The 15,897-nt window shown below is 40.0% G+C and overlaps 1 protein-coding gene across 2 annotated transcripts in view; it reads right to left on the bottom strand.

Moving 5' to 3' along the window:
* Nucleotides 1–15,897, bottom strand: part of FRAS1 (Fraser extracellular matrix complex subunit 1) — a 429,868-nt gene that overhangs the window by 173,258 nt on the left and 240,713 nt on the right. For both annotated transcript variants that reach the window (XR_005988333.1, XM_041758154.1), the window contains exons 21-23: nt 8,199–8,351; nt 7,813–7,959; nt 2,355–2,501 (exon numbers count right to left, since the gene is read on the bottom strand). Coding sequence is in view for 1 of the 2 variants with exons in the window: in XM_041758154.1 (XP_041614088.1) it covers nt 2,355–2,501; nt 7,813–7,959; nt 8,199–8,351 (447 nt within the window). In the remaining variant the exon portion in view is untranslated. The remainder of the gene's footprint in view (nt 1–2,354; nt 2,502–7,812; nt 7,960–8,198; nt 8,352–15,897) is intronic.

The raw sequence follows: 15,897 nt of genomic DNA, 5'->3' as shown, positions 1-15,897 counted from the left end.
CTACTTCTCAAAAATCAGGTGCTGACCCACCCAACAGAAAGAACCAATGATGTTAGAATTAAATGGCACATGAAGCAACTGTCCAGGAAGAAAGGGCTTACAGAAATAACAGAAAATCTCCTTAAAGCAGTAGAATGGACTCATTTACATGTTATGTAATGTTATCAATAAGCACCTTTCAGCACAGTGCTGAAAGGTGGGTAGAAAGTGAGCAGACCCTGGCTTCAAGAGGCTTATGTGCCCATGGGTTCCAGCCTTGGATGTGCACCCATATAAGCCAGGAGGATTATTAGGTATACAGATTATTAGGATCAACATAAGAACTATTAATGTTGTCTTGAGGACTGGGGCACAAGGAAACATGCATATCAGGGCCACTACTGTTGTTTCTGTGCTTATGATTATTATAGTGATTGTTACTGTTGCTGTGGTTGCTGAAGGCCCAGGAAATTCCTGCAGCCAGGACATTCGTGTTTGAGACCCAAAGTTCCAGCTAGTAAACTAAGTCCTTCATGTATGTAAGGTGGGACAATACCACATGGTTAAGTGCTTGTGTTTTGAAGACAGCCAAGTCTCTACTGAAGCTATGGCTGAGCCACTATTTATCTATATCTCTTATATACCTTCCTTAAATTATCTGAGCATCAGTTTCCTTATCTGTAAGACAGATAAGAACAGTATCTATTTCATAAGGCTATTGTATAGATTAAACGAAGTGATGAATGTAAAGAAGTTAGCACAGTGCCTGGCACCTAGTAACAGATTAACAAATATTTTGCTGCCCAACTGTTTTTCTCAGAGAACATTCTGCACCCTCATTCCACCATCCATACCAGCTGAGAATAAGGAAACTTCTCATTAGTCACCTTTCTCTTTCTTGATGCAGTTATTTCTAAGTCCCAAAGAAGCAGGTAAATGTGCAAGACAGTACACAGGCTTCCAAGAAGATTTATAAAGTTAATCTCACTCATTTATTTGGTTGAATCAGTCCTGAGGGAGAATGACTAAAGTAGAGCCTTGAAAACTGCCAGCATAGTTGTGAAATCATTTACAACATGGAGGATTTGTGATAATCTTGTTTTTCACCGCAAATCGACAACCACTGTTTGGAAGGGGAAAAACTATAAAAGCTTCTGTGGTCTTGAGCACAGAGGCCACCTAAGTTGACAACAAGTAGGATCTCTTGGAATGGAGAATATGCAATTTTGCAAAGCCTTAAAACATCCCAAACTCACTTGACAGATGTTTGGCCTTCATATCTGAGCCCCAGCTTTTTGGGCAGAACTGGAGAGATGAGAGACAAGTGGAATAGAGGGATGGAGGAAGAAAATGGAAGAAAAGCAAGGAAAATTCTGTTCTCCTTGCTGAGCACTGCCATTTAACGAGCATAAGCCCCAAGAATTCCAACCACTAGAAAACAAGGTACTAGTTTTCTGACATTGCCTCCTTACAAACTCCTCAAGCACAGGACTGTGTCTTTACTCACCTAAGTCTGTTAAACAGAGATGAACAATCAGATACAACCCCTATCTTTTTTTAAAGATTTTATTTATTCATTTGAGAGAGAAAGAAAGCACACAAGCAAGGGGAGGGACAAAGGGAGAGGGAAAAGCAGACTCCCTGCTGAGTTGGGACTATGATACAGGGCTTGGTCCCAAGACCCTGAGATCATGACCTGAGCCAAAGGCAGATGTTTAACCAAGACACCCAAGCACCCCAATCTCTGTTTTCATTAAGCTTAGGTTCTAGCAATCTAGAGTTTTATATGCAAGTGCCTCTAGGTCCTAGGAAGGTAATGTAAATCTCTCAATAGGCCTGGTGTGATAAAAGCGGGAATGGTGGGGACTGTAGTGATCTGAACACACAACAGGGACAACCACTACTCATCTCCAACTGACTGCTGCATTGTGGAAATGCAAATCCAATATTGCCAGATCATCTGACTTTTTCAAAAGAAACAGAAAATATCAATTTTTGTATATGAAGTCTTCTACATTTTAAAATGCATTAATTAAAAATTTTAAAACACTGTAACATTAGAGGGGCCAAAAAAACCTCTAAGTCTTGGACCACATACAACCTGAATTTCTGGTTTGCCACATCTGGTCTAGCTACTAAAACCTTGCACAATATCTAGCACATAGTGGGTGCTCAAAAATATTTTCTTAATAAAGTACATACAAAAAAAGGAAATAAATTGCATACATGCATTCATAATACATGATGACTTCTTGCTATCATCAGAGAAAGTTGAAACATATGACAGTATTTTCCCAATGTGCAGGATTGGACACCTACAGTACAGGGAGATCACTGAGGAAAAGAATCATTGCACAGTTCTGGAAGAGCTTTACCTTTGCAGATCTTGGTGGAGAAGTCAAGAAAGTACTGTGGGGCACAGCTCTCATACTGACATTCCCCAAAGAGCAAGACCTTGTTTGGATCTCGGCAAGAGGTACAGCTGGCCTGTGAATCACAGCTTCTACAATCAGCATCACATGCTGAGGAGATAGGAAAAGAAAATGACCAGATAATTATAATTGCAAATACTGAAGTACTGATCAAACCTTGACAGATGCTACAAAGGAGCAAAGCCCTGCTCCAACCTATGCTCTAATTGTGACTCATAACCCTCCCCTGTGATAAACAGAAACAGAAAACGTTATTCTTATTTTCCAGAGAAGATAAATTAGAAATCCAAGAATGGAAATCCCACATCTAAGTTGCCCTGTGATTCAGCAACAGAATTTATACTTACTCCAAGATCTCTGGAATGACAGTCCAGAGATGTATTTGAACTTTACTTCTTAAGGAATCCCCCTATTGTTCATGTGGAGTCACATTTTTGAGTGATGCCAAGATTAAAATTAGACAACTACTTTATTGTGAAGCTCAGGAAATCCCATGTTTTAAGCCGCAAAAAACTTTAAGGAGGCCTGGCTTTCTGATTCACCCAGTTATAATTCTCAGTAGCCGCTTAATTCAGGCACTCACGGATGATTTCCAAATCTGGTCATGCTTCCATCTTTCCTATCTTAACAACTGGCATTTCTGCATCTGCTCAGTTGTCTATGCTAGAAATTTTCGGGGCTATCTTGACAACCCCCCTTACTCTCATTCCTAACCCAATCACTCATTGGATCCCATTTATTCAAATTTTCCTACCTAATTCCCAGAACTTTATGCTTCTCTCTACATCCATACATGCCAATATATCCAAGCCGTCATCATCTCCTACTAGACTACTGTCATAGCCTGCTAATTGACCCCTTTGCCTTCGATTTTCCATGTATCCACAAGAATGAATTTCTTAATTCATACTGCTCAGGTTTCAGAGGATACTTTCATCTATAAACTCATATCTTTCTTTAACCCTAGAAAATTTCCAGCCACCATTTCTGTAAATATTACTCCTCCATCACTCCCTCCATTCTTTCCACCCAGAAGCATTAATACACATATTTGAATCCTCTCAATATAATCTCCAAGTCTCTTGTCTTTAACTCTTATTCTTCAGTGACTTCTTTAAGGTCTCCCCTGACTCTCCAGTCTAGAGTAAGTCTCCCTGTCACTGCTCTTATAGCACCCCAGACATTTCATTCATGCCATACATAATAATTTTCATTAAAATGATTATTTAACTTCTGTATCCTTTAAACTATTAAGCGTCATGAAAGCAAAGGCCAGGTTTGTTTCATTCCTTATAATAGTATCCAGCACCTGACTAGTTATCTTTCATATTGTGGATGTTTAACAAACATTTGCACATAATAAAAGAAGCCAGATATTGTAGTTATATATTCAAGTACTAGCATCTCTGCCTCATTCTGAAATTTTCTCTAAGTACATATCAGAGGAAAAATCCAGAGAATGATCTAGAGTTTTAGAGTTTTAGATCTAGAGGATATCAAAATGTGTGGCACAGTGCAAGAAAATTACCACCTGGTTAAAAAAAAAAAAAAAAAAGGAAATCCTCTCATTTCACCAATAAGAAATGTCATTAATATGAAATATTCATTAGATATGTAGATTGGTAATTAAAGATCTTAGAAGAATTCTAGACTGGATTTTCAAACAGATGGTTTGAGAATAATTAGAAAAGAATATTTTAATTTTTGGAAACTTATATGAAATTAAACTTCCATCTTTTTGGCTAGAATTTTTACATATGCTATATCTTAATTTTAGCAAAGGGTTTGACAAAAATCTCAAAAATAAACCTGCAAATACAAAAATGAAGTGGTGTCTAGTGGTCGTAGGTGGATTTGAAAATGGTTGAAATGCATACTCAAAAAGTTATCAGTAAACCTTTGTAATTAGTAAAAGAAATGCCCTCAGTAGAATATTATGATGAAGTCTTAACTTTTTACTTGATGGACATTTTTATTAATAACTTTAATTAAAGCAAAGAAATCATGCTAATAATATCTACATATGCCACATACACCTAGTAAGATACACACATAGTCTAATTTCGCCAGCTAGAACAACTCACACTCAAATTTTGGCTAGTTGAACAATAAGCTAAAAGTAATACAATGAAATAAGCAAAACTCTAAAGTCCTGCATTTATTTCCTATAACTAATTGCATAAAGGATACAGGAGACCTATTCAGACGGTAGTTCCTATAAAAAATGATGCAAGAATTTTAGATGATTAAAAGCTTATTAAAGGTGTGATATGGTTACTAAAGAAACAAACACAATCTTAAGCTGAAGAGCCTTCATATAACCTAAATGTGAGCTGGACCTCTCTGTTTGATGTACAGCTGCAAATGAAGCCCAAATGCCAATTCCTTAGCTTAGAGTGACAGGACAATGCCCTGCCAGATAACTGAGATAACTGTCTCAGTTTAGACAGGAAGATAACTGTCGTTTACTTCCTCAAGTGTCTGAATACCTTATTCTTGAATCCTTCTATGCAATCTTTCATTGCATCTTAGAACCTCAAAGTATAATTCAACCTCTCTACTGGCTTCCAAAACAAATGGGTTCATGCCAAGCATTCTGAAATGTTAGAAGACTATATGGAGATTTGGAGGGATGCAGCAGTGTCACACCGAGGAGCAAGGAGCTTCCACCATGTCTATCTGAATCCTTCTTCCTCTTTCATTGAACCCCTCACCTCTCACCAAAACAATCCACAAACGACCTTGTCTTAGTCAAAGCAGTTCTGCACATACCAATGCCCTTGGGTTCTCAGCTTCCATCTCCAAAGGAATGTGGGTAAGGAGCATTTTCTCTGTCTTAGAATATTCAGACCACACATGATAGTAATCAGGTTGGTGTGATTACATCTGGAGTCCCAGGTGCAGTTCTCTGAGGTCCCGGACCCCAAAAAGTACCAAGAGGTCAGTGAAGATGGTGGTAAGTAGATCAGAAGCCAGTAAGGGAAGCAGAGATGAACTATCATTCATTAAGTGGTACGGGACCTGACAGCTTATGAAGTCCACCTTCCCTCTTAAATAGGCCTGTTTTCTACTGCAGCTCAGAGAGGGTCATTCATTTCTGCTCAAACACTCTGTTGGCTCTAGTTTTGCCTGGAGAAGCAAAGTGCAAGTGGGAAATGATAGTTAATTTCAAACTATGGAAGGCAATCAGGTGAATGAGGAAAGAGACTTACTCTATATTGCTCCAGAGGGGAGTTCTAGGACCTATGAGCAAGAACTAAACATCTAAACAACTACCACCTCCTCCAATGGACTTGGCTTCCTTCCTCATCTGTAGAAGCCTCTGAGGGAGAGTGAGAAAGAATCTCTGCATAGGGTACAAGGTCAGATCTGGCCATCCTGGAGTTCTCCTCCTCACCTCTAAAGCACCATGGATTCAAGTTCTGAGAACTTCATTTATCATCTCTTTTTTAAAGTTCCTGCTTCAACTGATTATTCTTGAATTTTAGAACGAGTATATAACTTCTAAACGTTTCTGTAACCAGAATCCAGACAGTTCTCCAGCTCTCACTTTCTTCTATAATATAGTTATTAATGCCTCCCCTTAATACTGGTTATATTTCCTTGAAAGCCCTTTACTGTACCATTTCTAAAATTGTCAGGCCTGTAATTGTCTATAATGATGAGCATTAGAAAGGAACATTGTTGATTTTTTTTTTTTTTTCACATACTAGAAACTCAAGTATCCCAACTTAAGGGCATGCTTTATTCATCTCTGAAAGAATGAAACTTAAGTTTTAGCAAAGGACTAAGTCTAGGAGATTCTTAATTTAACTGAAATAGCCTATGAAATCCTATTTACAAGATAGCATAACAAATGCATTTGTGTGGAGATCTCCTTGCACCAAGGCAAAAGCTTCTCAGAAAGAAGTATTTCAATGCAACATTTTTTTGTCAACTATACATCATACAAAAGATTCTACTTTTTCTTTTGAACTTTTATTTCTGTGATTCCACTGCTATGAAGAGCCTATTTATCACTAAGTCACTATTTCTCCACCAATACACTCTTGCTCTTGAACAGAACACGCAAGTATTTCATTCATGTCTCTTATGTTAGAGAATCTACAGATACTGGTAGACAGTCGATATATACTAAACAAAGTTTTTGTTATAAAAGCAAAGAAATTTTTCATGGGTCCAAAAAGGTTTTTGTTTCCTTTTTTTATCCCTGGTATCTCAATGGATGATGCAAAATGATGAATTCCACATAAATTCATTTCAAATGCAAATCTTTGCAAGCATCTCAGTAAACTAATAGTAGTATCTATCTTTCTATCTATAAAAAATAAATATCTTTAACTGCTTGATTTGCCTATCATTCTGGATCATGATGATGACAACAACAATAACTAATCTATACTGATACTTATTCTGTGCTAGGGTCCATGCTAAGTGCAAGAGCATTAGATGTAGGTACCATTATAATTACCCTTTGACAGAAAAAAAAAAAAAATACAAGGCCTCGCAGTTAATTCACTTGCTCAAGGTCACAAAGCTAGTAAGTGGCAGGTAGGATTTGAACTTCAGTCACACAGAGTCCAGAGCCCACCTTCCTAACCAGTCTACAATTCCTTCAATATGGTACTTCCTAGGACATAAAATTGAAATACCAGCACTGTATTTGTTAGCTGTCATTTTCAAAAGGAAAAAAGTACAACAAATTTTTTTGCAAATCACACTTCAGTGATTGAAATAAAGCCACCTCAGCACATCTCAAAAAACGTTCCTTCATCTGTGAAGGATTTTCTAATTTCTTTTCTACTCAGATTTGCACTTTCCTTAATTTATCCTAGCTCTTTATTTGTGCCTGACACAAGTAATTAATCATATTTTGACTTATTTGAGAAATAAGACATCTATGCAAGTAACTCTCCTGCAAGACAAAACAATGATTATTTGTACAGAAACCGAATGCTTTGTAGCATGTCAAGCCTTGCACACTGTTAATATTCAACAAATACATACAGAAATCAAATTAAATCCAGACAAGTGCTTAGGTCGCTGGTTGTGTACCAGAATGAGCTCCACTCCCTGCTCAGGATCTTGGAATTGAATTGCTAAGGATACAATAGGCCAATTTTTATCTTTTCAAGTGAGATAACCTGAGAACAGAGAAGCTAAATGACTGGCCTAAGATCATGCAGCTGGGACTTGCAGAGGAGATCCCTAGCTTAGCCTTCCCATTTAGACTGATGTGTGAGTTACGACCTGCTAATGGCATCCATATGCCTTTGTTGATTAACTTTATTTTATAAAGATAAAGGCTATCAAGTGAGATTATAGAAGCAAGAACTCTGTGTTTCCTTCAATGACTCCAGAAGAGCAGGAAAGGAGAGAAAGTTCATTTTTAAAAACCTACGCTGACAAGTATGGCTGTCATCGAGATAGTGCCCTGGGAAGCAGGCAGTGGTGCAGGTGCCCAGGTGGGACAGGACAAAGTTGGCATCACAGGAGGTGCAGGAGAAGGGTCCTGTGCTCTGGCACGTTCTGCAGGAGGGGTGACATTCTGCAGAGGGAAAAGAGACACAGAGAGAACCTATGTAGCCAAACTCCTTTCCAAAGCAGCCCAAGAAGCATTAGTAAAAGCCCGCCCTGAGACCATTAGCTGATCTGGTTTATTGTTCCATGGCGAGCTTCCTGCCTCCTCTCTCCCTCTCTCTCTGGAAGTTCAAATCTTCTCTCACTACTGCCCCCAAAGAGAAGCTCACAAGGCACGGCCAGGTCCTGCGACCAGCACTTACTCACTTTGACAAGCTCCTCTTTCAGCGTAGTATCCGGAAGGGCAATCAGGAACACAGTGGTCACCGAGCAGCAGGTACCGAGCGTTCTGGCAGCGGAGGCAGGTGCTGCCGGGATCGCGGAGATGAGCGGTGCAGTGCCGGCACAGACGATGGCAGTCTGCAAGGGGCGGGGGGCACACAGAAGGCACAGGCAGCATGAGTGTGCCAGGTCTCAGCACCATACCAAAGGGCAGAAGGGATTGCAACTACTCTTGTGGCAGCGCAGAAGGCAGGAGAGTAGCCCGAAGGCAGGACACCTCAGGAAACAGGTGTACGGATGTGGGACCTGTATAAGCGGGGCGTTTGAGGTTTTTAGCAAATGGCCAGGCCAGGCACGGCTTTTCATCTCTTTTCAATGGAACGACCTTCAAGTACTAGGGCAGCACCAGATAGACTCTTGCTAGCATAGAATTGTCAGACTAACAGCAATGGTACTGCCAATCCTACCAACATTTCCCCCAAGAGTTCGGGGAACTGGAGCCCAGCATGCCCCTATTCACAGTGCTCCTAAGGGGGATGCAGTGCCCTCCACAAGCTGCCTTGCCAGGACTTTGGCCTTCCAGAGTCAGCATACCAGCCTCAGGTGTCTATACGGAGTGGGCTGAGTTGGTGGAAAATGTTCGTCTTCAAATAGAGGTAAAGTTACAAAGAAGAGTTGTCAGCTGAGAAGTCATTTTCATGACCCAATACACAACTCACAGAAGCTCTATTGTATGAGTTGTGATTCAAGCTCTAAGACATCTGGTACTCCGTCTGGTCTCTCGTTCTCACCCATATAATAGTCATTCTTTCATTCAGGAACCTGACTGTGTGCACCCCCCATTATGGTGAAAACATCCTCTGCCTCATTTTAAGTGGTAATTGCCCTTCAAGTCTTGTTTATCATCCTCTACCCCAAAGATGGAAGAAAATCCACAAATCCTGAATTACCCACCAAAATGGAAAAGGAATAAAGGCCTAGGAAATGGAAAGTTAGAGCTCTAACCACAGGCCTTTCCGTCTTTCCCTGGAGGATTCAAAGCATTCTTTGCACTTGCTAATGCACCACTCAGGGACCAGAGATGTCTTGTTTGGTTCAGAGTCTTACAGAAAGAGATTGTGATCTTGAGCAATATTTAGGTTAAAAAATCCTTGTCAATAAAACAGAACAGCCTGTTCTCTGAAATCTGTTAAAATAGGTCTTTATACCTTCAGTGATAGTTTTTAATTGCTGACCACCTGAGACATGTTCCCTGCAGAAGTGGATCTCAGACCCACACCCGTGCCACTCATCCCCATGAGAAGCCATCTGGGGATCAGCACAGCAACTCCAGAAATTGAGCCAAAAGTATCCTCCCCAAAATGAAGAGGGCACATAAATGAACAGCCCCTGCCCCTTCTCTGAACTTTGGGAGTTTCACATTATGGGCAGCGTTTTGCTCGTATTAGGAGCAATTCTTGATCTCCTAAGAGGCAAATCAATCCTCATTATAGACCTTCAGGAAATAATAAAGGAAAACGATGACTGTACTGAGGGCTACTTCCCCCGACTTAGTGTAAGGTTTCCACACAGTGTTCTCTTTTTTCTGTGCCCTCCTCACAGTGCCAGGAGCAAAAGGGGGGATTCAAAAAGCTCCAAAAGTTTCTGGTTCAAATTGTGGTAATCATGTTTTATGATTACCTGAATAAGTGGGCACCTGCTAGGGGTGGAAACCTGAAAAACATTACTGATTTAAGGCTCCATTATTTGAAAAGTCGCAGCCTCTTCCTCTTTCAAGCCAGCACTTACAGAGAATTCTGGGCTCAGGCATGCATCAACAAGATCTGCAGGTGTTCAGTGGTATAAAAACTAGTTGCATCTAACTGCAGCTTTCTCTAGTGTGCAATTAGAGGAATGAAAAAGAATAATCACCAAGGGGATGCTCTGAAGAGAAAGTAAGATCTCTGGAGTACTTTGTAGGTACAATAATATTTATGAATCTATCTGATCTTGGGGATCTCTAGAAGCTGCTGAAATGAGTGTAATGTGCATTCATTACTTCTAAAGGAAGCTAGAGCTAGGCTATGGATGCCCCTTCCCACTCTCATGGCAGCTGCTTGTAAACCCTCACTCCTCATCTCCAGTCACCACCCTCCACCCCCTCCCAGGTTATTCTATCTTCTCCATTCAGCGCCTCAAGCACAAGCACCTTCAAGTCCTTCCTTCCTGTCAGCATCAAAACATCTTTCTTTACCCATTTTTATTTCATTTCTTCTCCTCTCACAGGATGAAATGGCTAATCCCTCCACCCACATTCCTGATCCAGTTTTCAACATTATTAGAACATTATTTCAGCATTATTGCATCTTTTATCCCATCTTTTTTTTTCACTTCCCTTGACTTCAACCAGAGCATTACAGGGCTCTGCATTACCAACGCCTCCAAAGCTTTTCTCTCTTGCCTTACCTTCACCACTGAGCTTCCCTGCCTCCCTAACTCCACAGCTTGCTGGGATCTTCTTTCAACTTCCAGGAGTCTGCTGTGGTATTGCCTTGAGAAGGTCTCTGACCAAATCTAATGGCTTCCTCTAATTCCTTTTTTTTTTTTTTTTCTAAGTCCTAACCTACTGGAGATCTCTGCAATACATGACACACTCCTGTTTGCCTTCCTCCTTGATGCGCCTGTCTTCTTTTAGTAAGTTTTACCCTGGTGCACTTCATGGCCAGGTCCTTGTCCTCCGCCACTGACTGCCTGATACATGTAGAGATTCCTTACAACCCTCGCCTTCTGCCATCCTCCTAATCGAGTCTCTTTCTCTAAAGAGACTAGACAGAGCTCTTTGCATCGTATTTTGGTATACAGCTACTAGAAGCCAATGGAAAGAACTTTAGCAGTCTTAGAGACTCCAAAATTACTCAAGGCCTTTGCTTCTCTTCATGCCTCCATACCTCCTTCAAGCCTTAAGAAGGCATCACATCAATTGCCAGACACAACTATCACACTGCATGATGGAGTACCTGGAAGCACGGAAAATCAATAAAAGACACCTGAAGATATAAAACAATCAACTGCAGGTTGCCCGAAGCATCACATTAATGCAAGAAAGTTTAAAGTTTTACCTTACAAACAAGACTATAACTACCCAAGTCTGGATGTTGGACTCCCTCTTTTTATTCATGACCTGTATTAATTCCTTATTCATTCACCCATGGTTTAAAAAGTCTTACTGAACACCCAACCCTATGAGCAGATTCATTCCAAAACAACAAGCTAAGTGATCCCATGTTAATGCATTCATGCAACCTCTCTTCCCAACTCTCTCATTTACAAGCCCCAATGGAAGACCACTTAAATATGCTCTGAAATCCTGCTCTTAAGACAATCTGAAGGTTGACTGACTTTTCTTAAACCAATCAGAAAAGAAAAATAAATTCCTAAAACCTAGGTAACACCTCTGTCTTGAGAGCTTGAAGTCAAAAATCTCTTCATAGGAGAGAATTCTTTGGGAGAGCTCAAAATGAGTAATGATGTTCAGGGAAAGAAGCCAGAAATCAGAGCTAAAAAGGGCTTAAGGATTGCTACCTGTGTTCTAACTTATAATCAGAAAAGTATGGTTCCTTAGAGCAGACTACAGAACCCAGGTGGGACAGGCTACAAGTGGCCAGTCTCACTGGGTACCACCTGTAAGCAAGCTTCAGGCTCAAGTCTGGGGGCCACTGAAATCTTCTGCCCAGAAGAGGGGTTGAGTGTGGCCCAGATAAGAACCTTGAGATTTTGTATTTCTGAATACAAAGTGAGCCATGGAAGAAAATATGAAAAACATTTTTACAAAGTATAAATAAACATAAAAACCATCCTAAGTAGCCTTTCCAGAGTAACTGACCACTAACATTGATATTTTTCTCTTAGTTCTTTTTCTATATAATTTTACATACATAACTTTTTACATAGATGAGATATTAAATGTCATATAATATTTTTTTGACTCAATACCATCAGCATTTCCATACATCATTAGGAACTCTTTGTAAACATCCCTTTAGGAACTATATAATATCCCAGCCTTGAATAAATAAACAAGAAATTTACCATTTTTCATATACAGTTGACCCTTGAAAAATCAAGGGTTGGGGCGCTAACCCCCTGCACAGTCAGAAATCTATGCATAACTTTCGGCTTCCCCCAAAGTTAAGTACAATTAGCCTACTATTGACTGGAAGCCTATTGATAACCTAGTCAATTAACAAATATTCTATAAGTGATATGTATTATATACTGTATTTTTACAATAAAGTAAGTTAGAGAATATGTTAAGAAAACCATAGGAAGAGAAAATATATTTATAGTACTGTACTATATTTATTTTTTTAAAAATCTACAATTTAAGTGGACCCAAACAGTTCAAACCTGTGCTGTTCTAGAGTGAACTGTATTTAAACATTTACTGTCAATTTGTTCACTTTTATAATTAAGGCCATGGTAAGACCTCTGTGCATTTTAGATTAGTTCCCAAAAGACACTGTCAAGAATGCAATTCGTAGGGGATCCTTGGGTGGCTCAGCAGTTTAGCACCTGCCTTTGGCCCAATGCGTGATCCTGGAGTCCTGGGATCAAGTCCTACATCAGGCTCCCTGTATGGAGCCTGTTTCTCCCTCTGCCTGTGTCTCTGCCTCTCTCTCTCTCTCTCTCTCTCTCTCTCTGCATCTCTCATGAATAGATTTAAAAAAATAATGCAATTTGTATTTTTTTGTAAAGATTTTATTTATTTTAGGGGAGTGCAGGAGTTGAGGGAGAGGGAAAGAGAAACCCATGCAGACTTTGTACTGAGCATGGAGCCCAACATGGGCTCAATCTCATGAGCCTGAGATGATGACCTGAGTTGAAAGCAAGAGTCAGACGCTTGACTGACTGCACCACCAACACAGCCCAATTCATATTATTATTATAGCTCATATTTATTGAGCTCAGAATATATATCAAACACTATACTAATCATTATAAATGCATAATCTCATGCACAGTTTGCAAAGATGAAGTAGCTGATGTTATCATCCCCTATTAAAGATGAAGAAATGGAGACTCAGCAGTTAAGTCATTTGCTCACACATGTCACATCCATACTGATTCCAGAGCATATACTTTTAGCCACTACAGGCATGAAAAAAAAAAGTAAAATTCTTAATAGGTATTACAGATTCCATTCCAGGAAGTTTGTATCAGTTTACATTTCCAAGAGTCACTCATGAGACTGTTTCCTCATAACTCTGCCTGCACCAAGGAACTGAAAAGTAAACAATCTTAATTTGGTTGGTGAAAACTGCAATTACATTGTTGTTTACATTTATATTTCTTTTACTATAAGTGAGGCTGAGCATTAAAAAAAACTTTCAAACAACAAAAATGTTCATATGTCTACTATAGTCAGATAGCTTTCAGTATGGTCAGAAAAATAACCCTGGATATATAATTATAATTGAGTATGAAATATGTGTTACCAAACAATAATTTGAGATATCAACCAATGAGTTTTTTCTCATGCACTGTAAATAACTGTCCCCATTGAACCAGGAAGCATGAGCCACCATGTGCTCCCAGAGAAAGTTACCAGAATGAGATCTAAAAGATACCAAATTTATACGGCTGAGGGAACAGATGAAAGATGGAAGAAAAAACTACTTGAATGTGCCTTGGAGCTAAGAGACCCAAACTCTCCACCACCACTACAACCCCTACACTCCCCATTCCTGTACCCCAGCCCAGAAAAACCCTTCAATCTGGAGAGGAAGAAGAGGCAGAGAGACCATTCACTTTACCCTTGCCCTCCCTTCCCAAGGAACAGGTTGGAGGCAGCCAAGTGGAATATTCAACAATCCAACAGTAAAGTGGACTTGTGCTTCTTGCTTTAAAAAAGGTTTTCTCCAAATTGAGACCTGTGTCACAGGCCAATAGAGAATGTGGAGAATAATAAGATGCAGGACTGCCACAAGAGCATTACGAACATTTTGTAAAATGCGAAGGGGTAAGTACCAAGGCACCGTGTAAGTCTGTCCCAGGGGTCCCCACTCAGTCCAGGAGACAGGGAGGGCCTTCTGGAGAAGGTGGAGCCATGAACCCTGAATGGGGATTAGCTGCAAGAAAAGCTGGGCAAGGTGGAGAAAGGATTTGGAAAGGGTCCCAACAAGGGGGAAAGCTTAGGCAAAGAGCCAGCAGCCCAATTTCACAGGATACAAAACAGGATGCCTTCAAGTAACTGAGAAAAGTTCAAGATGGTGGGATCTTGAAGAACATACAAAAGAGCCACTCAGGACCTGGCTGAACCAATTTTAGAATACCCTAAAAGGAAGCACGTGTTGTATCCTAAAGGCAATTGGGAATGGGCTTGTATATGTATGTGTTCTTCATCAGTCTATTTACAGAGGTCTCTATGTTTTTATTACAGATTTAAATGAGAAACTGTGGTATTGAAGGTAACTAGTGATGAGAGAAGACATGAGAACCATAGCAAAGAACCAACAATCCAAGAAAACTCTGACATACAGCAGCTCTAAAGAACCTTGCTGGGGAGGGGTCAGGGATCCCTACTATTTCCCCTCCTTCCCTCCATTATGCCTAGAAGACCATCTCTGTTAATAATATCCTGATGCTGAACTGTTCTTATGAGGCTTGTGCTAGACTAGACATATGAAGTATATTATAACATAAGTATATAAAAGCTATCAAGACCAGGAAATGAAGATCTTAGGTTTCCCTTGAGAAGGAAGGCCAACATACCAGTAATTTGTCTTTCAGGCATGACCTGGGAAGACCTTTCACATATTTCAAAATACCTTTAAAAATTAATACAATGTAGGATTTGGCCAAATCAGGAGTAGCTAGTAGGTAGCCCCCACCCATTTGTTGAATGAAAGGAAAAAAAAAAAGGCTATTGGAGTCAAAATACCAGGAAATTGTAGGGAATTTGGAAGCTCCTCATGTGGATTGCACCTCCTGGTTTACATAATCCACTTCAAACCAAGAGAAAGGGCACCACTTGGCTATGTGTGTGACAATTTACTACTGTCTTGTCGGTAGAATTTGAGATAATGACAAGAGAAATATCCCCATGGCCAAATGTATTTTTTAATTATACACTCTAAACATAATTAAGAGGTGGTATGAACCCCATCTTCAGGCACTGCAGGGGATGACTGTGTGTCCCGGGGGGAATGTTCTGACACCAGTCACTTCATGCGTAGTGAAATCCATAAGAGTATTTTCTAAAAATTAAGCTGATTTGGAGGCAACTCTTGCATTTTTCCTGGTAGGTGGCAACTGCCTGACAAATCCTAATTCCAATATTTGCTGGACCCATGCTGTAGGAGCACAACTGTCAGAAATCGTGCCCTTAATATGGCAGCAGTATTCACAGAGAGGCCAACCAAGCACAGAGGAATTCCCCTTTATATAATCCTCCTCACCTCACCTTCCATGCCCATCCCCCCTTCAGGTGACATTTGGAACAATTTCACATGATACACAAGAGGAATTTTATACTGTTACTGCTTAATTTGAACCAGGGCTGCAGTTACTATAATAGGGGAATTGAGTTTCCAACCCACCAATCTAACAGCAGAGGCTGGATTAACAAGAATTAACATCCCATCCTAAAAGCCCCATCTGTAAGGTAAGGCATTTGCATCTGACCTTACTGTCTGTAATCAAACAA

This window comes from Vulpes lagopus, chromosome 6, assembly GCF_018345385.1.
Source record: "Vulpes lagopus strain Blue_001 chromosome 6, ASM1834538v1, whole genome shotgun sequence".
In the NCBI taxonomy this organism is placed as follows: domain Eukaryota; kingdom Metazoa; phylum Chordata; class Mammalia; order Carnivora; family Canidae; genus Vulpes; species Vulpes lagopus.
Note: the sequence above shows the minus strand (reverse complement) of the source record. Positions and strands in the feature narration are given on the sequence as shown.